This window comes from Petromyzon marinus, chromosome 33 (assembly GCF_048934315.1).
Source record: "Petromyzon marinus isolate PM22_M1 ecotype Great Lakes invasive population chromosome 33, UKy_Petmar_22M1.pri1.0, whole genome shotgun sequence".
Classification (NCBI taxonomy): Eukaryota; Metazoa; Chordata; class Hyperoartia; order Petromyzontiformes; family Petromyzontidae; genus Petromyzon; species Petromyzon marinus.
In genome coordinates, this window is record NC_133699.1 from 10507375 (window position 1) to 10531851 (window position 24477).

At 50.1% G+C, this 24477-nt stretch overlaps 1 protein-coding gene across 3 annotated transcripts in view; it reads right to left on the reverse strand.

Annotated features, from left to right (window-relative positions):
* The window catches only part of LOC116948443 (uncharacterized), a 69771-nt gene that overhangs the window by 28406 nt on the left and 16888 nt on the right, over positions 1–24477 (reverse strand). For all 3 annotated transcript variants that reach the window (XM_076071529.1, XM_076071530.1, XM_032965124.2), the window contains exons 4-8: positions 24272–24394; positions 23671–23767; positions 22424–22584; positions 14027–14157; positions 13192–13312 (exon numbers count right to left, since the gene is read on the reverse strand). In XM_076071529.1, the coding sequence (XP_075927644.1) occupies positions 13192–13312; positions 14027–14157; positions 22424–22584; positions 23671–23767; positions 24272–24394 (633 nt within the window). The remainder of the gene's footprint in view (positions 1–13191; positions 13313–14026; positions 14158–22423; positions 22585–23670; positions 23768–24271; positions 24395–24477) is intronic.

A 24477-nucleotide genomic window follows, 5' to 3' on the forward strand; every position in this document is an offset into this window, starting at 1 on the left:
TCCCCCTCCCCCCTTCAAAAACCCGCGCTGATCCAGCGTGGTGAAGCATGGTCAAACCGCCCCCATGACAGACGTGGTAGTGGAGGAGCCTATATCTCTAGCAGTGGAAAGACAAAGGGGGCTGGTGAAGACCAAAGGATTTAGAAATAAAGCTCATCAACCAATCCTTTTTATTTATCTAAGTTCCATTTGTAAGAGGCATTTATCTAATTGGTTAGTTGTTGTAATGAGATTTTAGTTTGGTTAATTTTCCCCAGGGCTGTGCGTTCATTCAACGCCCATTTCTCAAAAACTTTAACAACGCTCCTCAGAAGATTCCATCGCACGCAAGAAGCTAAATGACGGGCCTAGCAATTAAACAACGTGCCACGGGGGCCATCCCCCAAACGTAACCAAAAAATATTGAGTGTCGGCGCACGAGCCGACACTCAATATTCAGCAGTCGCCCACTTCTGAGCATTCCCGGCCATGTTTACCACCCCACCCACACCACCCCACCCACACCACCCCACCCACACCACTCATATCTACCATGCCACCCACACCGCGGGGAGAGCCGGGGGTAAAATCAACTATCCTGATTGCATTGGCACGCGTCCACACTGTGACACGGCTCACCGGTAGTGGCACGAGCCGGGGGGAGGAGGGGGGGGGAGGAGAGAGGCCGTCAAAGTCCCCTCGAGGTGACAATTTCGAGGCGCTGCTCGCACGGCCGCATCGCGACGGCACTCAGGCAACCCCCAGGGGCTACCTGGGGGGGGCGCTCATTCAAAGGTACCGTCACAGAACGCAGTGCTTTACATTGACAACATGAACCCTGTTGTGGGGGGAACCCCGCTCAGAATGACCGCTTAAATTTGAATTCTGTTTAATTCATGTTCTCGTTTAAGTTTCACGATTTTTGCGAGTTCTGTTTAAATGTTTTTGTCCTGCGGGTAATGAAACGGCAAAGTGATTATGTGCGACACCAAGTGCCAAGCGTGTCTCGACGCTTCTTGATGAGACAAAAAAAAAACTCGCAGCAGCAGCAGCAGCCGCCGCCGCCACTGTGTGCGCTTAAATATTTCAGCAGTGATCACCACGTCACCGCGCTGGATTTTATGATATACACATCCCCGGGCTATGGGTCACAAAGGCGGTGGGGGAACAGGAGAAAAAGTTACACCGGCCGAATGTTCGGCTTATTAAATCAAACAGAAAACGAGCAGGATTAATTGCAAAACTCATCCAACAAAAAAAAAATGCCACCGACAATGGGGGAAATGAAAACAAACAAGCCTGCGCGTCATTCGAACCTTGAAAAAGGAATGTAACGCGGCCATTACGAATGCCCTGACACGTGCGACGACGGCGCTACGCACGAGCTTCAATGTCGCAGGCATCTGCGATGGAAATCCAATTGACAGGCGCCAGCTAGCGCAGTAGCTGCCGTTTAATGCTCCATAATCAACGCTCTCCGACCGCCGGCGCTCGTATACAAGGCCAACGCGACGAGCCCCCACGCGACGAGTGAACATCCGCTCGGATGGACCCGATCGTGCGAAAGTGACGACCCCAGCCACGATGCGCGGACGTGCCTTGCTCGAGGTCGTAGCATTTCGCGCACCAAACGCCGCGGAGCGAGCCGCCTCGCTTCTCCTGAATGAACCCCCCCGCGCATCGTTGGCGCAACAAATTGAAGATGTGCAGCCCCAAAAGCCATAAAACACACGGACAGTTTTGCACGAATATTCAAGCTGCCAGCTCTCCCAGCTGGATCTCATTATCCGAGATATTTCTGGAGAGATCAGCTCCAGCCAGAGGCGGCTATCTAAACCCAGCAGTTGTTCAGCCACGAGAGAGAGAGAGAGAGACAAAAAAAAACACTTTCAAAATGAAAGGAAGGAAGCGGAGAAGGGCAAGAAGGGACCGGCGGAAGAAACAAGGGGAGGGAAAAGAAAAGAAAAAAAGAGAGAAAGACAGAAAGGAGGGCAGTGGAATTGCCTCTCTGATGTAATCTGGGGCTTGAAGGAAGCAGGTTGCCTGGGAGATGCAGGCATACAGGAACGAGCAAAAATCAATCGCGCACAGCCCCCGGCGCCGGCTGCCCCTGGGGGGAGGAGGGAGCGCGGGCGAGAGTGTGCACACAGCAGCAGCGCCGCGCCTTTGTTAACGCGCAGAAATACCGGGGAATTAGCGCAGCCGCGGCAGCGGCGAGGCGAGGCGTGCCACCGCCAATCCGGGGGCTGGTTTTGGGGCCTCGCTCGATGCGATACCGGGGCGAGCTAAACAGTTGCAATGGAGCCATGCACGAGGAGAAAACGTGATGGATAGGGTCGGGGTTCAGGATATGTGAAGAGGCTCCCCCAATTGTCAACAGCAATGCGCCTCACGGCAGCAGCAGCAGCGGCATTCTGCGCTACACAGCGCCCAGAACACCACAAGTTGCTCGGTGTTTCAGCCGAGTGGTCAATCGCTTCGACGAATTCCTGTCCATCTACAGGGGGTTGTTGGGCCGTAATTCACCACGCTGGACAGTGCGGGTTGGCGAAGGTGTGGCGCGAAAATGTGGAAGCGTAGAAGTACAGCACAATAGATTTTTGCCGCACTGCCCTCTGCAGCCAATGACGTTATTCCACTTCTAGAAAAATACAAGCCGCTGAGTGCTTCGTCTGGGCAATCAATTACTTGCATTGACTAATTAATTTGTAAATAAATGTATTAGCTGCACACAAATTGAAATCTAGCAGGCAGGCTGTACGCTACTTGTTCTTTTTAAGATGCTCGCAGACACAGAAAAACTATTTTGAGCCAAATTAAATTCAACCCTTAATGGTATCTCTCTTGATAGTGATGATCGGTGAAGTGAGGGTTCGCCTCTCCACTCGGCCACTGGTTGAGAGATTTCTCACGTGTGCCACCCGCCTGCCCACCCCGTGCCGTGCCGTGCCAGGCCGGGCTGGGCATGAGAGCAAGATGGATCGGTCTTGCCTGGCCACAATGCCAAGCTTCCCCCATCGCATCATGCCTCACTGTCAGCCGTGAAGAGAATGGTGGTCAAAGAGGCAGACTCCCCACCCGGACTCGTGACCCGACCTTGAAACGAGAAGACGGTGTTCTGCCCTCGAGGACAGTCAAACATCAACGGCGAAAATCGGCGAAGCAGCGGAGGGTCCGTACAGAGTCGGGACTGCAAGAGCATCATGGGGGGGGGGGCCTCTCGACCTCCCACTCACAGTACACAAACTCCAAATTTGCCACTTAAATATTCGGAAGTTCAGAAGGTTCAGAAGTTGTTTTTCCGACGAAAGCCAAATTGAGCTGTACAGCTCTTCCTTCACGGGCAACGCAGCATTTCCACAATTATCTATATTCACCCTTGATACATTCCGATGTCAACTGGGCCTGTTTATTATCTATATTCACCCTTGATACATTCCGATGTCAACTGGGCCTGTTTAACGGAGTACAGAGAGTGGAGGTCTCTTCTCTGACCCCAGACTCGAGACCCTCCCACACGAGCCGAGAGGCAACGACATTCATAGGGAAAGGTGCAGCCCTGCTTATGGCGGAAGAGCCTTCACCACAAGTGTGTATTTTGGCCTACTCTTCCACAATGGGCCAGACATTTTTTGGGAGAGTGGGAAGTACCCACACTTTACCCCACCGCACACAACCGGTCAAATTTACTTACTGTGGTGCACTCGTTCACAACGTCGCGTCACTCGAATACGTTTGAGCGAGAGCGGAGCAGCGATCCGCAGCGAGCTGCGTCCGTGGGCTGGGAAATGTTACAAATATAAAACTCCCGGCTCGGCGGCTCCGTGTTTGCCGATTCAATCACCGAAGCCGTTCGGGTTGGCGTGCCCCAGGCTAACGATCAAAGGAGGAGGGGGTAATGCGTCTCCTCTCCCGCGGACGTCAGACGTCGCGCGACAGCCTCTCTCCGGCAGAGGAGCGGCGCACACGGCGCCACGGGCCGGCGCTGGAAATATTACGAGGCAGAGATGCAACGAACGTGGGCTCAGGCACACGGTCATTTTACGAGTAGGCCCCACGACCCACACTGTCGATGCACCTGCATGACGGTTCGCAGAGTGTTCGGTAACGCAAGGTTTCACAACATCAGCCTCATGGCTAGCTGGATTGGAATTTGATTTTGAATTTCAAAACACCCCGTCTGTCTTTTGTTCCGAGCTCTGTGCTGGAAAACGTTTAGTGCGGTCGAGATACAGTGAGGGAAAAAAGTATTTGATCCCCTGCTGATTTTGTACGTTTGCCCACTGACGGCAAAAAATTATCGGTCTATAATTTTAATGGTAGGTTTATTTGAACAGTGAGAGACAGAATAACAACAACAAAATAAAAAAACGCATGTCAAAAATGTTAGAAATTGATTTGCATTTTAATGAGGGAAATAAGTATTTTACCCCCTCTCAATCAGAAAGATTTCTGGCTCCCAGGTGTATTTTATACAGGTAACGAGCTGAGATTAGGAGCACACTCTTAAAGGGAGTGCTTCTAATCTCAGTGTGTTACCTGTATAAAAGACACCTGTCCACAGAAGCAATCAATCAATCAGATTCCAAACTCTCCACTATGGCCAAGACCAAAGACCTCTCCAAGGATGTCAGGGACAAGATTGTAGACCTACACAAGGCTGGAATGGGCTACAAGACCATTGCCAAGCAGCTCAGTGAGAAGATGACAAGAGTTGGTGCGATTATTCGCAAATGGAAGAAACACAAACGAACTATCAATCTCCCTGTGGCCTGGGGCTCCATGCAAGATCTTACCTCGTGGAGTTGCAATAATCATGAGAACGGTGAGGAATCAGCCCAGAACTACACGGGAGGATCTTGTCAATGATCTCAAGGCAGCTGGGACCATAGTCACCAAGAAAACAATTGGTAACACACTACGCTGTGAAGGACTGAAATCCTGCAGCGCCCACAAGGTCCCCCTGCTCAAGAAAGCACATATACATGCCCGTCTGAAGTTTGCCAATGAACATCTGAATGATTCAGAGGACAACTGGGTGAAAGTGTTGTGGTCAGATGAGACCAATATGGAGCTCTTTGGCATCAATTCAACTCGCCGTGTTTGGAGGAGGAGGAATGCTGCCTATGACCCTAAGAACACCATCCCCACCGTCAAACATGGAGGTGGAAACATTATGCTTTGGGGGTGTTTCTCTGCTAAGGGGACAGGACAACTTCACCGCATCAAAAGGCACGATGGACGAGGCCATGTACCGTCAAATCTTGGGTGAGAACCTTCTTCCCTCAGCCAGGGCATTGAAAATGGGTCATGGATGGGTATTCCAGCATGACAATGACCCAAAACACACGGCCAAGGCAACAAAGGAGTGGCTCAAGAAGAAGCACATTAAGGTCCTTGAGTGGCCTAGCTAGTCTCCAGACCTTAATCCCATAGAAAATCTGTGGATGGAGCTGAAGGTTCGAGTTGCCAAACGTCAGCCTCGAAACCTTAATGACTTGGAGAAGATCTGAAAAGAGGAGTGGGACAAAATCCCTCCTGAGATGTGTGCAAACCTGGTGGCCAACTACAAGAAACGTCTGACCTCTGTGATTGCCAATAAGGGTTTTGCCACCAAGTACTAAGTCATGTTTTGCAGAGGGGTCAAATACTTATTTCCCTCATTAAAATGCAAATCAATTTATAACATTTTTTACATGCCTTTTTCTGGATTTTGTTGTTGTTATTCTGTCTCTCACTGTTCAAATAAACCTACCATTAAAATTATAGACTGATCATTTCTTTGTCAGTGGGCAAACGTACAAAATCAGCGGGGGATCAAATACTTTTTTCCCTCACTGTATAATCATGATACTATTGGTGTATTTCAGCAGCCATTTGTCAATCCGCTGCTGGATGAAGGCCTCCCAATGCCGTGTTAGTCATGAGGATTGTTTGATCGTACTTTACCACGCCAGTCAGATAATTATTTTGGTGAACCGAGGGCAAGCGAGGACCGGTTCAGATGCCACTTGCCGTTGGTGTTAGCCGTGCCCAGGAATCGAACTCTGGTCACCAGATTCAGAGCGCAGCGTGCAAACCACTGTACCCTGTGTACGTGCGTGTGTGTGCATGCGTGTGTGTGCATGCGTGTGTGTGCGAGATCGTTAGTGTTTGCGAGTAGGTCCGGAAACAGAAGTGCGTGGGGATAAATGCCGTTAGAAACCCGATCAGTGCCAGTCCCCGTCTGAGCAGATCCTGATGTATTACGGTCCGTCGCCACGGCAACACACATGCCCAGGTACATGCGTACCTAGAGTCTTCATTAATTCATGAGCATATTTATTTCGGCTATGTAAGCAGCTAATCTGTATGTCTGTATTTGTGTATGTTTGTCCTACATGACCGCCCCATCAATTTCAAAGGAGATGTCAGTTGAAAGTTCGTGACATGTAGTGTATGTGAATTAGGTCCACATTATGAATGCATTTGACCTCTGACTCCATAAATCAGCCTTTTGGTCTCGGCAGCTGCTTATCCACATTGCGATTTACAATAGCCCCGTGTGTAAGGTAACCGATGTCTCAAAACCATACCATGGCGAGGCTATTATTCTTTGGTTCTTTCGGTAAAGTCACGTAGAAATAGAGGCTATTGATTCTCAATGGGCTTCACCCACGTATAACAACACTGTAACTGCCTTTCACCAACGCCATACTGACCAGCGTGGTGAAGTATGGTCAAAACAACCCCCATGACAGCCGGCAATGGGGAGACCTTCCAAAAGTGGATTAACAAAAGGCTAACGTCTCGTGTATATATATACACACACTGTATGTACCGATTTCTCGTACAAATGCGTAGGGACCAACTCGTTAAATAATGTATAGTTGGGAAACACAGCCAGTGCATTACACGAGCGAGCGTCTCTGCATTACCATATACAAAGTCAATAACGGCGTGGAATTGGGATTTGTTAATCCGCGGGTCGGCCATGCGAGAAGCTTGAAAATGAATTGCAAACAAAACCCACAGAAGTCACCCCGAAATAGTTGCCCCGCAGCCCCTGCCCGGCAGTGAAAACTGCCAAGACCCGCTCTCCACTACTTGACCAAAATAACGCTATTTATATTTCACTCCGGTGCGAGCCTCGATTCCTTATCTGCGTGTTACGGCGCTGCCGCACGTTCTGTTTTCCCCACAATTACAATCTTAAATTACCAAGGCTCGGGCTGCTCCTCGTCGTGCGTTCATTTAAATTTTAAAACGTCTTAAATTGTGTGTTAAATCAAAGATTCAGCGTGTAATAATGACGGCCCTCATGCATAAAATATTGGCGAGAGGAAAAAAAATTCAATAAAAATAAATGCCATCAGACGATCCAACATTTTTTTCGTATTAAAGTTCAACTTTTAAAATATACGGTCATAAAAAAAAATCCCACGTGGTACTAACAACATTTCACTTCTTCTGCATGAAACATTTAGCCTGCGTTTATTAGATTTCAGATGCGATGGCGGTGGAGGGGCGGCGCGTGGGCACTCTGGATCGATTACGCCATTACTACCTCGCAATCCACGACGCAAAATTGACCTTTTGGATATTTACTGTGGCCAGGCCAGGTGTCAAACGGTGTCAGAGATCGCCCGTAAATGATGAGGCAAGGGTTGCGCTACTCACTCGGCGGCAAAACGCGCGATGGACTTCACGAGACACGCAACTCACGTGGTCGTACAAAACCAAAATCTTAACCTCCTGGGCCAAGGATACTCTCCCAGCCATCGATCACCATCATCGTCTTCGTCATCGTCATCAGTCACGTTCAATCGACTGCTGGATAACGCCTCCCCAAATCCGCCGGCCATCTCTCACGATGCTGCAAACTAACAATCAACCCTGCGTCCGCAAGCGAGCCGATTCCATCGCTCCATCTCCTCGGTGGACGCAGCAAACCCGGACGCGTTCCGTGGCAGCCGCTCCGTCAAGATTCTTGACCATCGGCCCTCGTCCCTTCTTGTAGACGTGTCCTGCCCAAGGCCACATCTACACGGTCCGAGCACCGTCACCAACCTGAGTAGTCTCTAATCCATGTGCTATTCCTCGTTCTGTCTCAGTGGAATTCAGTGTCTATTTCTCCATGTTTCTCTGCACAATTTTAAATTTTTGTTGTGTACTTTCCGTGAATGGCTGTGTTTCTGAACCATGCGATAGTGGGCAGTGAGCACCGATTTTTTTTTTTACCACAGCTGGTGAGCAGATACCCACTCAGGCCAAAACGCCAAGCGGCCAGCAACAAAAAGCATAGGACAATCGGGAAACATTTTTGCGTCGAGCCTTCGAGGAATCGTCTACATGTTTTGTCGCAATTAAGGATGTCAGTCTTCCGGTTCCATGCGCAGCAGCGGCACTGTGGTCACCACTCCCCACCCCATCTTCCCCCTCCCACCGGTGGTGCCGTTTTGACGGACGCGGCGCGGTGAACACGGGTTCCCCAGCGTCGGCGCACGGAAGGGAGGGGGGGGGGCATTGAAATATTCAGGAAGGCCGTTTGTTCACGCGATGTTGGGCGAACGCCGCCACCGCTCGCACCCGAGCACAAACAGATCGGGAACGCCGCTCCCACCAAACCGCGCCGCTTCACGAATTGAGGGCACGGTTTCAATGAGTGTGCGTTGGGTTTCATTCCACCGCGAGGACTCGGGATAATGACTATGGAGCGTTATTGTGTCGGCAATGGACGAAGGCCTCTACCCCCCAGCCCCCCTTAGGCGATTTCAGCCATGGGCAATGGCGGAGCCAGGATTTTCAGGAAGGGGGGGGGGGGCAACCCCTCCAGCAATGAAAAATTATAGGAGTTGTTAGTAAGTAAGGAGTTGTTAGTAAGTAAGGGCTTATAACCTTCATTTTTATTCGACGCAAGTGCGGCGATGGCGAAGCCATCGATCGAGGGTCGAATTCGAACCGCGTTGTGTGATCGGCATCGCGCTCGCTGAAGGTGTTGATGTCTTCAGGGAAGTCGTGTCCTCTATACGCAACTGCGCACAATTCTGTGAGTCACTTATAACTGCTTTGCCATTACTTATTTCCAATTATGGACTCAGACTATTGTCGTAATAATATGCTACAGTGGCAGTGGGGGGTCGCAAAATGCCGATTTATTACGAATAAACTCCAATGATCCGATCGAAATTAGGGATTTCGATCGGATCATTGGGGGGGGGGGAGCACGTGCCACCCAACCCCCCCCAACTGGCTCCGTCAGTGGTTACGGGGATTTCATTTCGTCGTACCTCGCCACGTCGGTCAGCGCGGCTTCGTGAAGGGGAGAAGGACCACTTCTGATGTCACTCGCCACCAATGCGAGTTGCGATGCACGTTGCGATTCCAGTTGTGGCCAGGGATCGAAATCGGGTTGCCCAGTTCACAGCGCTGTGCACTAACCACGCTGCCACCGCTCCACCACATGTACAGTACTACCTTTAACCTGCTTAAGATAATGTTATATTTAAAACCAGAATAATGACTGCTCTGGGGTCTTTTAAAAACGTTAATATGCTCTAATTTTAAATGAAACAGTTACACGTGCACCATATTTGCAATAGTTTTTCACGAGCAGACACTTCGACGACACGGATTCATAAACCACATTATCAAGGGAGATCTAATGTGATATTGCAGCTATTTATAATGTGAACATTACCACAGGTATCTCAAAAGTATAGCGGTATTAACCCTATAAATACAGCTGTATATTTAGCGCTATATTCATGCCCATAAGACAGACAGATTACGATACCAGCATTTTAATATTCAACAAAGACTGCAACCGAAATAAATTTTACCTCTTAAATAAATGATTTGCAATTTTTTTGGTTAATACTGCACCTGTGTTTTTGTGCGATTTTGTTTCCCGCAAATTAACGATGCCAAAAAATAATGTGTAATCACTATGAGAATAGCAATCACGGTGACAGCACTGTTTGTTTGACCGTATCAGATCCTATTCCACTACCATGTTTTTTTTTATCTCGCAAATAAAAAAAACTACAACCTGTTCCTGCAAAAAGTAAAATGCATTCATTTCGGGAAGCTTAACAAAAAATAAATCACTGGCAATTAGCAGTTAGATGTCATTTAGAGGCTGGCAGAGTCATTGATGAGGCCCAACCCCACTGGCAAACGCTGGTACCACGAGCTTTAAAAAAAATATATATTGCTCAAGTCCATTCATTTTCCATCGCACAAGTCACAGAGGGCCGTGCGTGCGTGCGTGCGACCGCGGCTCCACACACTTCTCAGACTAAGAGCGCTCCAATTCCGGGGCAAGCCGGAGTGCTCCGCCTTCGTTTCCGCGTGCCCGCTGCCGGTTGGCATCGCAGTGTCTCTTTCAATTTCCGTTTGAACCACCATTCGTTTTTAACACAATCCCCATATCCCGATGCAAAACCGACTGCTCAGAAAATCAATTTTTGAAAGAAAAAAAAATGGATTTCATTAAAGGAAGCCGGCGATAACTTGACTTGTGTGCTTAGGGCCAATTTGCGGTCAATCGTGACGGTGTCGCTTGTAGTTTTAATACGTGGATATTAACCTTTCTGATGATATTTTCTATTTGGAATCGCAAGTGAACGCCCCCCCCCCCCCCCCACCTTTTGAATGTGGCAGCCGTGGTTAGAGTAGTGTTTAAAAAAATAAAAAAAAACCCACGCTCACAGAACGTTCCATAATGAGTGACAAACGTCCTCGAGCGTGCTCGTTACACGACGCTGCTCGGGACGGGGTACTCGCTTGCCGCTTCAGCGCGAGGAGGGGGGGGGGGTGTGGTGTGGCTGGGTGGCGGTCGGAAACGCCCGCGACGCAACGCCACAATAAACACGCGCGCGCATGTCGCGCAATAACGTGCACGGCAGATGGGAAATAAATTATCGGCTAGGACCGTGCCCGCGCATCTGCCACAGGCAGCCTTGCGAGCGTCGCGAGCGCTATGAAGTCATCACGGCGCCGCCGCCGCCGCCGCTCACCTAACGTGTAAACGCGCTTCTTTCCGCGCGCACCTCCCGGGGCATTTTAAATCAGCTTTCCGATTCGGCCGCTACGTCTCCACTGTTCAGCCACGCGGCTTCTCCATCGGGCCGTTTCGGGTGCGGGGAGGCGAGCGGCAACAAAAGCAGGCAGAGCGCGACGCCGACGCTGGGCGCGTGCCGATTTCTCGCCGCCCAAGCTGATGAATCGTCCATGACCCAGGGTGGTCGATCAGCGCCGTGGCAAATGCCGGACGAATGGGGCAGCAGCCCCAGGCACCCGGGCGGCGGTGGCCACGCTGCACGTGGCGGCATGCAATTTCAGCGCTGCGAACGCAGCGAGGGCTCGCCGTGAAAAGCCCTTCCAGTGGGCGTCGAAGTGCCATACTCTGGCTTGCCAGGAGATGGCGGCACAGCAAAGTGGACTAATTCCCATCCGTTTCGATCTGTACGGGGGAGAGAGTGTCGCCCCTTCGTGTGCCTAGGTTTTCTCCGGTCGCTCCGGTTTCCTCCCACGTCCATAATAAACACTCGTCAATAATTGTCGGGAAACATCTAAAAATAAAAAATAATAAAAAAAACCCAATGCAGCAATCAGGAAATGAAGCAAGCAGTGGTGGCTCAAATGTTTGGTGGGGCAGGGAGCGGCGCTGGGGTTCGGAGGGCTCACAAAGATGGCACACCTTGACCCGACCGTCGCAATGTCCAAGCACAGCTCTTCCATTCAAGAATATATAGAGGTTCTTTACCTTGTTGGGGTGAATGGTAGCACCCCGTCCAGTGGCTGCAGGGATTTATTTAAATCGTCCACAATACAGTTTATTTTGGGTTATATCGCGTAAATGTGTGTGTCGTTAAACCCGCCACCACCCGACACAGCCAATCACAACGTTTGCAATCCGAGTTTGACGTTTCACCAGTAACGTCGTAACTCAAGATTGTAAATTGTTGCGGCTTTGCTCTCCAGCACACCGGTGTGCTGTACTAGTAAGGAATTGGGGTGTTACGTTTACGTGACAAACCTTACTAATTGGCCGTGTCGGGTGGTGGCGGGTTTAACGACACATTTATATATTTATGCAATCCAACCCAAAAAACCCTGTATTATGGATGATATTGGTCGCAAAAGCCTACGTGTCCTTTGAATCAATTTGCATGCAACATCCACAAGGGGACACACATCGACTCTCGAACGCTCAAAGGTTTTTTTGTTACGAGGTCACACTACCCTTGCTGCACTCGGGGTCTGTACATTACACTGCCTTTGTACAGCCTCTGTCAATCCACTGCTGGATGACTGCCTCCCCACGCCTTTGTGGGCTGCTGAGAAATATCTGACGGTACTTCACCACGATCCCAGTGCGGGTTGGCAATGTTGAAGTCTTCAACCTTTTCAAATATATATTTTTAATATATATAAAATATGTGGCGCTTAAAGGAACAGCAAACGAAAAAACACACTCCCGAATGTTTTTTAGCATTCTCTGTTATATTTAGGCGATGGTAAAAATCGAGGGTGATCAATATCCAGCCGGAGCTGTGCGGGGCTGAGCGCCATCAAATATTTCCCCTCTCCCGCAACCCGGGTGGCTGTCGGAAATGGGCGTGGGGGAGGGTCGGCCTGGAGAATACTGCATGATATGTTAAGTCCTGGCTAAAAAAAACCCGCAAATGATATTCATTGAGAAAACAAGACTGCCATATCTTGGCGAGACGACACAGCAGCAGGTATTGATATGAACGTGTATATATATAGGAAGAGATGTGCAATTGTGCAACATAAACCTTGCCCTACAGTTTTCCTCCGCGGTAATTGAGGCAATATCGCGCACAAATGAGATTGTCACTGGACTGCCGCTCCCCGGGAGAGGTTTGGGAATTTATCTGCATTTATGTACCGGGGCCCCTTCTAAAACGATCCGAGCAGAAAAAAATTAAATAAAACACCTTTCATTAAGAACTGCTTTGTTTTTTGTTCTCTAATCACCCTTCATAAAGCTCACAATATTTAAATTGCTATTTTTTTTTCCTTGAAACCGCCCTCGGTGGAGGTCTCGTTTTCTGCCACGTGAGTCGGTGGCTTTGAGCCGTTGTGTGTGCGTTAGGCTGGTGTCGGGGGGGGGGGGGGGGGGGGCACGTTACTCTGCGACGCAGCACAGACACGCGACCTCCCTCTGAGTTGGCCGTCGGCGCCACCGACCCCGACTCGTACCTCCAGCCGCCCGGCCACCGGCTGCCCGTGCGTCTCCACCGCCCGGCTCCTGCTCATGGCAGCGCGCAGATCCTGCGCCCAGTCCCGCATTTCCTGGTAGTTCTCCTCAAATGCCACGAGGCTGCGGTTGGCAGCGACGAGAAGGAGCGGGGCGAGGGCGGAGAGGGGGAGGAAGGGCGGGGGGGGCGAGGGGATCAGGAGTTGAGCCGAGATGCAGGAGAGAGCGGAGTTTTCTCCGGGATGCGTGGGATGGAGACTAACCACCTCGATAATTGAAGTTACACAACGCAATACAACAAAGCTAATTAGCAAGCTCTTGCATTCAGTATATTTCACGTGCTCTCAAGACACTCCATCCCAGCCTTTTAATCTTGCCAGGCTGTTTGGATTTAGATCGGGAGAATGTTCCAACCTTTTGAGGCGTTTCCACACAGACACACACACAGTCGCTCTGCACCACGCCGAAAATTGAGTCGCGAAAAGCAATAAAATACAGGGGCAACACTAATGGGGAATCCACTCGAAGCGGAGCGGATTCGGCGAGCAGACTTTAACCGCGCCACGCCGTCTTGCTTTCATAACTAAAAATAATTTTGGCACTCGAAATTAAACATGTGTACGGCGTATAAAACACACTTTAATTAACCGCTGAAAACCCTTAATCTCGGCAGATGAGAAGCAAATGCAATCCGAGAGTTTGTGTGCGGTTTTTTTTTCTCTTCTTCTCATTATGATTTACCCAATGGTCTGAAGAAATTAAGCGTGCTTTGGCCGGAGGTTACATTGCCTTGTTAGTGACGATTGCACGCGTCCTGATTGCAGTGGGGAATCTCACCTCTCATGCTCCATTCCTGGGGCCTCATTACGCTGGGCGGCGTCACTTTGTTGTGTCGCGGGGCTCGCAGTCTCATTTCGCCTCTCGGTTATTAGCTGCTCATCCAAGCCGCATGTCCCACTGACCATGGCCTAAAAACAAAAATATAAAATACACTTTTACAATCCACTCGCAGGCGACATTTGTGCGGTTTTTTTTTTACTACACACAACAACGTGTCGTTTGGAATTTTGTGGAATGAAAAGCGAGAGGCGAACATTCGAGTGCATTTTTGCTTCGGGTGCTCGAGGGCTTTTAAGCAGAGCATTGGTTGTCAGGGGAAGGGGGTCAGAGGTCACCCAATTGAAGATGGAGATGGCTGGCCAGGATTGTAAAGAATGGAACCCCCCCCCCCCCCAGCATATTGAACCCGAAACTTCGGCAAGGGTCAGGATTCCCTGGGGCCGCAGTCTGGTACGGCGCTGGCAGACAAACGCGACGAACACTCTTGAGTTGTCAGGATGAGAGATCACTGCCCCAAACGTTTGAGAGCCCGCTAGGACGACATTCATTTTAACGGTCGAAAGAAAAAATTGGTGCTGGCCGTCTCGCGTCGCGGCCACGACAAAATGAGACCGGAGGAAAAAAAAACTCCAGCACTTGGCGTGGATCAACATACCCATCCCGATTCATTAAGATGGGCTGCTCTGCAGCGCCGCGTACACACAGCTCATTTACCGCTCTCTCACGCATGGTAAATTAAGTACACACAGTTCAATAGCCGTGTGATTTATGCACACCTTCATTTCGGAAAATTGGCTTGCTTTGCAATATTGAAAGTGGGGGGTTAACAAAGCCGATTCCATAAATTCACTTTCGATTTTTTTAACTCGCACAAAAAAATTTCCCCCCCCCCCCCCCCCATCGCAGAGCTCAGGTGAGGATTTCGGCGATTGCACTCAAATTATGCTCCAGGAAGATCGCGCGCTTCCCTTTCTGCGACGCACTTCCACGCGGGCGGTGTGTCGCCCGCTCAGATTCCTACCGCCCACCCCCCCCCCCCCCGTGGAAGGATCCACTTTGTGTTTTTGTGGCTTCCGCCCAGGCGACGGACCGTTCCTACCGTTGTGAAAACCACGACACCTACACTTGAAAAGCTTCCCCCCCCCCCCCGCTGCTTCCCGCACCGGTGCTCGGTCAATGGCCGATTCATCCACGGTAATGTCCCCGAACCCCATGCCAAAACTACGTTCACGCCCTGCCCCCTGCTGCTGCATGCTGGAAGCAGTAACAGCAGTAGCAGCAGCAGCATTGTAACGAACAGCAGCAGCGTAACGAACAGCGGCGGCGTTGTAACGAACAGCGGCGGCGTTGTAACGAACAGCGGCGGCGTTGTAACGAACAGCGGCGGCGTTGTAACGAACAGCGGCGTTGTAACGAACAGCAGCGGCGTTGTAACGAACAGCAGCAGCGTAAAGAACAGCGGCGTTGTAACGAACAGCAGCGGCGTTGTAACGAACAGCGGCGGCGTTGTAACAAACAGCGGCGGCGTTGTAACGAACAGCGGCGGCGTTGTAACGAACAGCGGCGGCGTTGTAACGAACAGCGGCGGCGTTATAACAAACAGCGGCGGCGTTGTAACGAACAGCGGCGGCGTTGTAACGAACAGCGGCGGCGTTGTAACGAACAGCGGCGGCGTTATAACGAACAGCGGCGGCGTTATAACAGCAGCGGCGTTGTAACGAACAGCAGCGGCGTTATAACAAACAGCGGCAGCGTTATAACGAACAGCAGCGGCGTTGTAACGAACAGCGGTGGCGTTGTAACGAACAGCAGTGGCGTTATAACAAACAGCAGCGGCGTTATAACGAACAGCAGCGGCGTTGTAACGAACAGCAGCAGCGGCGTAACGAACAGCAGCAGTCCCAGCAGCAATGCTTTAGCCAACTCGCTGCTAAGCAAGATACAAAACACAGTACTGAACATTTAAAAGATTGAACACGGGCACAATAACATAATAAGTAATATTTTAAAATACTTTTTTTTAAAACACGCTTTAATGAAATGTACCGTACTCGTAATACCAGAACTCAACGACTCCAGGAAGTGGCCCCGAAGCTTTTGCCACAACGCAAGGGGACCGTGGTGATTTACAGCCAACGTGAGTTGAGCGTGGACAATTAGACCCAAGCCGAAACAAACGTATAAAAAAAGAATGCTTACAAATATTTTTGTTATTTTTTTGATGGAATAAAGTATTGTCATCAGTATGACATAAGTATACCAAGTTTACAGTCAATACCACATTGGGAAGTGGGCTAAAACTGAGTTACAAGATTTGAGGATACGACAACAACAACAACAACAACAGAGAGAGTGAGTTAATAGAAAGCGTATTATAATAATAATAAAATAGGAGTCGTCGCACGGGACAGCCCGTGTTAACACGGGAACGCATTTAAACGAAACGGTGACGTTTCTAAGGTGTGCACCACGACCAGAAGCGCAGGGCGACGCGGTGAAGGTGTAAACGCGATGTATCATTTAGCTCTTGGAGTTCTTCAACAACAACAAAAATATACGCGCGTTCATATAAATATATATTTTTTAAAACCCTCCGTAAGTGCCAGCGGACTCGAGCAATCTTCTTTCAGGCTTGCAGGAGCCTCGTGGCGATGGTCCAAGATCAAATGGACTGTGAAAAATGAGCTCAGCCTTACACGAGTCGAGAAATAAGAAAAAAAATAATCATCATTTCGCGTAATTACGGCGCACACACACTGTATTAAAATTATCAGCGTACAGTGGGGGGGGTGTTAGCCGCCCGCGCTAAAACATTTTCAAGGAGGCGGACGGGGGGTAGGGGGGGGGGGAAATCTTAAATTAATTTTTGTTTAGGTGTAAATTTATGAGATCAAAGTTTTATACCGCTGTAGAACTCCCCGATCATATCTAATTTAGTTTGCTGTTTTTTTTTTTTAAATCTAGGAGGCATGAATAATCCAGCCGTTCTTTCATTAGCGATCAAATTCCGCGAAACTCTTCGATCGGCATGGGACGCGGCGGCTTTTGAAAGCGAGCGAGCGCCGACCGCGGCGCTGCTTCGCCGTCACATCAAACAGCGGCGGGCGCTCGTCGCGCCGAGAGACGCGAACATTCAGCCCGGAAGTTGTGTCCACGTCCTCCTTGGCCGTGAGATTTTAAAACATTTGCGCTATTTGTTTTTTTCATTCTACACAGGTAAAGGCCCTAGCGACATGGCCATCACAAATGATCGCAGCTCATCATCGCGTGGAAATTTACAGCAGCCAGAAACTCTTAGGACGCCCGACGTTGATTCTCAACGTGCGAGGGCAAAAACTGCAGGACCCGGACAAAAATCCACACGATCACAGGGAGAACATGCAAAACTCCAAATATACAGCAGGCGTCAAGGGTCAGGATTGAACCCACGAACCTCCTGTATACCAGGCGAAGTAGTTAACACCTCGCCACCGTGGCACTGCAACATACATCGCCAGCCACAACAGCTGGCCAATTTTCTCAGCGGTAGAGCGAGTCAACTTAACAATAGGAAGGTTCATATTCTTAGTTTTTTCGGTAAAGTCACATTGAAGAGAAACAACAAAATAATAAAATATATATAAAACAATAAAAAATTTCTCACGACGTTTCGACCATAACTCAAACGGTCATCTTCAGGTGTGTTGGTTTGCATAAATTTAAAAATGAATTTATGCAACGTGACTTTACCGAAAAAACTAAGAATATGAATTACTGCAGTCACGAAAGCTTTAAATCAAAATAGGAAGGTTTGCGAGTTGAAATCCTGGTTAGGGAGGTTGACTCAGCCCATCATTCCTCCTGAGCGGTTCAAACGAGCACCACACTTTGTGGGGAAAATCAACAGCGATTGTCATTCTCCGTCATAGAAATGTGGAATGTTTGCTAGTGGCTCAGCCGGGTTGTAAACAGGGGATGAGCACCAATGTGTGGATGCTCACTTCAGCAGGGGGGGGGGGGGGGGGCGAGAATGTCTGGACGAGTGACGTTGCACAGCGTTGCGGTTAACTTGCAACTCTGGGACGGGTCGATGCGTTAGAGTCCACGTGCTGCGTGGCGGCGGGAGTCCGTGACGAGAATCCAAAAGGGGAACGATTCGCCCGTGGCGCCCCGGATGCGCCAACCGACCATTGATTTGTCATCGGCGACTCCTGCATTCGAATCCGAGAGCGTCGCGATGCCGCTCGCACGAACGAGCCAACGGAGACATTGAACACCGAATGAGTCCGAGATACCACTGCCGTGGCCGCGGGAACGTGGCGGAGTGGCGGTTCGCACGCCGCACGACGACCTCGGCGGCCCGAGTTCGACGCCCGCTCGCGACCAACGCCAGCGGCGAGCGATGTCCGAACCCGTCCCTGGGCCGGCCTACCCCCCCCCCCCCCCCGCTTCACCGACAGCCCAGGAGGCGTGCCCGACGTTCGACCACCGTCGGGGCACGTGGCTGGAACCAACGTTGGCACCAACGTTGGTCCGATGTTCCACAATTTCGTGAGAGGCACTGCCCAGCGTGACGCAGTATGGTCAAACACACTCCCCGTGACGAGAACAAGGCGTGGGGTGGTGGTGGGGGGGGAGAGGAGACGTCCGTCCAGCGATAGATTGATCAAGCACAGTCTATTGTTGTCGCTGCACTCTGCGAGGAACCGTAATTGACGACCACGGAGCTACTGCCGCAATGACGAGCAGCAACGGCGCTGCTTTGTCTTGCGTCGTTGGCGCTGCAAAGCGCCGGAAGCCATCGCGGATCATTTTTCGTCTTTTTTTTTCTCTTGCTCGTGGCGAGCGCATTCGTTCGCGTGCTCGGGATGCGCTCTCCCCTTTGCGTGTCTGCGAGAGGATTTGTTTTTTTCTCTCCTCTTTCTCAAAGTTGCAATCAAATAACCAAGGGAGCTAACCCAGTTTTTGGAAATATTTCATAAATGAAAGATTAAAAGAAGACTAAAGTAACAAAACAGCACCCTTTTCAGGATCAGTGACAAAACCACGTGGGCGTGAGTATCCTGTGCGTTTTATGCGCAGAGCAGTAGCCGGCGCGATTAAACTGTAATCAAGTCAACGAGATTGCTTAAGGCGGCCTCCGCGCAACGCTTTCATTAATTTTCACAATTTCCTCCCACAATAAGCCTTAATTAAAAATGTGCAAATTAAATTGTTTACAAATGGAATCCTGCAGAGATGTGTGTGCGCGAGTGCGCGTGGCGTCCCAGAAGCTCCGACAGTAAACAGTCCTCGGGACAGGAGTGACAAGTGAATGACAAACACAACGTACGATATTCAACTCGCGCCTCCCATAGAAGTTTTAGGCGGTAATCATTTCGCGAGAGTTGCCCGCGCGCCCAACGTCCCACCAGAGGAAGGGGGACGCGGCAGAGCGAGGGCGCGGGGGGTAACGAGGCTGCCCAGTGTACGGGACCGAGTGCGCTTCTCTTGCACGTAACACCGCGGGGAGGGGGACAAGGCCGCGCCCGCCCCTCCCCCCCCCCCGCCGTCTTGAGGTCGAAAGTAGATGGGGCTGTGCAGCTATTCCCAGATGCTCGGTGCATTTCCCACCTCGCGTCCACGTTTGACGCAGCGCGGCACGGTGCGGATTTACACAGCGTCTCGATGTGACCGGGTGTACAGGCGTCATACAGAAATGAGTGGGGCGAGTCTATCCTATACAAAGAGAGGGTCAGAGGGCCACAACAAGCTGAGCAAACAAGAAAGGTCTTGGACTTGAAATGGGGAAAGAAGTCGACAGGACTGATGGCTGGGGGAAAGGAGTACAAGGGTATGGGGGGGGGGCAGCAGAGGTGAATGAGCGACCTCACACCGAGCGAAGGTCGACTGGGAGCTTCCACAGAAGGCCTTGGTTGCTTGAGCAGAGTGTCTGGAAGGGAGTCGAGCGAGATGAGACGGGAGAGGTAGGAGAGTGCACGGAGGGGAGTCGGGGGAAAGGAGCGGGAAGAGGCGTGCGGGGCGAGTCCATGGGGGACCGCGAGGACAGAGAGCGTCGCCGTCGCGCCCACACAGAAAGGGAACCGGGACGCCGCGAGTGGAAGAGGCGCCGTTGTGGGGAAGGTCGGGAGCGAGGCCTCGCGAGGCGATGGCGTTTTAAACGCGAGTCTGGAACCGGCCACTTCCAGGATCGGATTGGGAGCCAGTGGAGGGACTGGAGTATTGATACGACGAGGAGTCTGTCGATGGGAGTTTGAAGACGAGCGATTCAGGAGAGAGTTGCGGGAGTGGAGTTGAGATGGAACGCGGAGATCGCGGGTGCGGAAGCGAATGCGCCGACGGAGGCACGAGGCCCTGCAAAAGTCGGCGCGTAGGAGGAGAACGAGAGCTCAGGATCGTCGAGAACGAGGGACGAACCGACCCGCGAGAGGTGGCGACGGCGTGGGGAGGCCTTCACCCAATCAGCGGGGTTGATCGTGGCTCGTCATATTTGGGCAGCAGGCTGGTGGCGCAGTGGGATCGCTTGTACTTCGCAGCAATAAATCCTGGGTTCGATTCCCAACTATGGCGCATGTCGGTATAGTGTTTGTGTGTTGTTATAGTGTTTGTGTGTTGTTATAGTGATTGTGTGTTATAGTGTTTGTGTGTTATAGTGTTTGTGTGTTGTCATAGTGTTTGTGTGTTATAGTGTTTGTGTGTTATAGTGTTTGTGTGTTGTCATAGTGTTTGTGTGTTGTCATAGTGTTTGTATGTTGTTATAGTGTTTGTGTGTTGTCATAGTGTTTGTGTGTTGTCATAGTGTTTGTGTGTTGTTATAGTGTTTGTGTGTTATAGTGTTTGTATGTTGTTATAGTGTTTGTATGTTATAGTGTTTGTATGTTATAGTGTTTGTATGTTGTTATAGTGTTTGTATGTTATAGTGTTTGTATGTTGTTATAGTGTGTGTGTGTTGTTATAGTGTTTGTATGTTATAGTGTTTGTATGTTATAGTGTTTGTGTGTTGTTATAGTGTTTGTGTGTTGTCATAGTGTTTGTGTGTTGTTATAGTGTTTGTATGTTATAGTGTTTGTGTGTTGTCATAGTGTTTGTGTGTTGTCATAGTGTTTGTGTGTTATAGTGTTTGTGTGTTATAGTGTTTGTGTGTTATAGTGTTTGTGTGTTATAGTGTTTGTGTGTTATAGTGTTTGTGTGTTATAGTGTTTGTATGTTGTTATAGTGTTTGTATGTTATAGTGTTTGTGTGTTGTCATAGTGTTTGTGTGTTGCCATAGTGTTTGTGTGTTATAGCGTTTGTATGTTGTTATAGTGTTTGTATGTTGTTATAGTGTTTGTGTGTTAGTGTTTGTATGTTGTCATGGTGTTTGTGTGTTATAGTGTTTGTATGTTGTTATAGTGTTTGTATGTTGTTATAGTGTTTGTATGTTATAGTGTTTGTGTGTTATAGTGCTTGTGTGTTATAGTGTTTGTATGTTATAGTGTTTGTATGTTATAGTGTTTGTATGTTATAGTGTTTGTATGATAGTGTTTGTGTTGTTATAGTGTTTGTGTGTTATAGTGTTTGTGTGTTATAGTGTTTGTATGTTATAGTGTTTATGTGTTATAGTGTTTGTGTGTTATAGTGTTTGTGTGCTATAGTGTGTGTGTGTTATAGTGTTTGTATGTTGTTATAGTGTTTGTGTGTTATAGTGTTTGTATGTTGTCATAGTGTTTGTGTGTCATAGTGTTTGTGTGTTATAGTGTTTGTGTGTTATAGTGTTTGTGTATTACAGTGTTTGTGTGTTACAGTGTTTGTGTGTTACAGTGTTTGTATGTTGTTATAGTGTTTGTGTGTTATAGTGTTTGTGTGTTATAGTGTTTGTATGTTGTTATAGTGTTTGTGTGTTATAGTGTTTGTATGTTATAGTGTTTGTGTCTTATAGTGTTTGTATGTTGTTATAGTGTTTGTGTGTTATAGTGTTTGTATGTTATAGTGTTTGTGTGTTATATTGTTTGTATGTTGTTATAGTGTTTGTGTGTTATTATAGTGTTTGTATGTTGTTATAGTGTTTGTATGTTGTCATAGTGTTTGTATGTTGTTATAGTGTTTGTATGTTGTCATAGTGTTTGTATGTTGTTATAGTGTTTGTGTTGTTTCTCCGGGTTCCTCCTTAAGCTAAAACAACACACAGTGTAAGTGGTGTTGGCCAATCATACCACTGATAGAATCTGACCTACAAACGACACAATTGGGATTACACAGAGCAGCAGCAGCAGCAGCGTCGCCCCAACGGCAAAAAAACTTGGCAGGACCCTCCTGAAACAGGAGTCGTGAGACTCAGCGATGCTCTCCTAGGTAATCAAGCGGAACAATAACAAAAACAACATTAATAAACGATGATCCGCACGATCATGCCGAGGGCATCGTGCGCACGCTCACCGCCAGGGTGCGGGGGTCACGGGGGTCGTCTTCCTCGTTGTCCGTGAGAGCGTGGGACCTCACGGTGGACAGCGAGCGCACAATCCATCGGTGTTGGCGCGCGATCTGCCGCTGCAGCTCGTGCCACTGGCTCTCCACGAGGCCCAGGGTCTGCTCCAGGCCTGGCGAGACATCCACCACACGGGCGGCGTCTCTCAACTTGTCGACAACTCTCGCCGCGCATTTGAACCCACGGCACAACTCAGTATATGCAGGGTGCTTCAAAAATGTTTCGACAATTAAGTGGGACTATCGTTTTTAATGGAAAAAAGAACGAATACCCTGTAACATGATAACAAATGCATGTTAATAAGCTTCAAAAAAGTCAAAGAGTCTCCCACTTGTTCGCCATCGTTGTCAACGCGTGGCCTGGAATCTTCTCCAAGTGGTCTCCACAGCCCGGAGGCGGCAGCAGCACATTTCTTGTGGATTTGTTGCAAATTCTCACAAGTGTTGAAACATTTGTTGAAGCACTCCCCTATAAATTTTTTTAGTTTGTTCAATCGCGGTTCGCCAAACGCAGGGGGGCCCAAAAGGATCATAATGCCGAGCGGCGTGCAACAAACAGCACTTTTAAAGGTGCGCAACAGAAATTTTTTTTTTTAACAAAACGAAAAGAAAAGAGCCGATGACAGAGCAAATTCAAAAGTGGAGCGGTGCGAGAGGGAAGAAGCAGAAGGAGCGGCGTCGTGAGCTGCTGCAGTGTGGCAGTTCGACGGCGCGACGGAGAAATCAAGAGAGCCGGCGTCCGGTCGACCGAGCCCTCAACGTGGCCAGAGGAATCGATGAGTGAAGTTCACGGGAACAGTAACCATGGCAACAGCGACAGAAATAGTCCTTAACCCCGGGGTGACACCGCTGCATGCGAGTTGTTCTCCGCGCGAGTTTGTTATTCACCGTACGTGCTTGCGAAGCGGCCTTGCTAACGATGCGTCATTCTAAATTTGCGTGCGTTGCCTCCGTGCAGCGCTCTGCTCAACTGGCGCGACGGGGCTTGCCGTTTCCTTGAGAGAGCGAGCTTCTTAACCCCCCCCTCCCCACCCAGGAGCGAGCGCACCACAGTCCGCCTAACTGCAAGCCGCGTGCGGTGCAGAAAAGCATCGCACAGCCCCCGGCTCCCCGCTGCGAGAGGAGCACGTGGTTCCTGCCGCCCACGGCGCGCCACGCCGCCGCTGCCGCTGCTGCTCCTGATGGGAGGGGAACTCAACTCGGCTTCTGGGAGATCAACAGCTCCATGAGGCTCCTGCCCTCCGTCACCACGGCGTCTTTGAGGGCACGGCGACTGTCCACGGCCACCTTGAAGTTCTGGAGAGGGACACAAATGGAGAGGTGAACTACAACAACAACGTCATTCGTTTGCCCAGAGGAAAAGCCTCGCTCACCGGATCTCAAGATTCTGTTGATCAGGAGGGTCCCTGCTACATTGGGATTGGTTGGCCAATTCCGCAGAGGAGCGTTCCGCTCTGTGTGGGAGGAATCGCTCGGCACCGCCGTCTCCCGGCCGCACCTCGCAGCGCTCCTCGCCCACGGCACCTGGCCGGGAAAGCCCTGGCTTTCGCCCCTCTCCAGGCGCTGACCAGAACTCAAAATCCCGCTGAGCTTCCGAGACCAGACAAGATCTGGCGCGTTCGGGGGCGATTTCGTCGTGGCGGCCAGCGAGCAGCGCGCGAGTCGCGTCACGGATGACCGCAGCTCACGGCTGCTCAGCCATGACATCGGTCATCGCAAATCACGACGCGACGATCGACATGCTCAAATCGGGGACGAAACTTTGTGAGAAGGCAAACGCCGAGACGGCGTGCGACGTACGAGGTGCGTCTCCAAGTAAACGCCGAGGCTGCCAACGTCCGCGCCGGGTAGGGTCCAGTTCTCCGTCTTCTCCATGGCAACGGCGAGCCACGCGATGAGCTCGTCCAGCTTTCTCACAAACGCCTGTCGGGGAGGGAGGCACGGCGAGGGTGAAGGCAGAGTGAGGAGGGGGAGGCACACGAAGGGCTGCACTGCCCTGCGACACA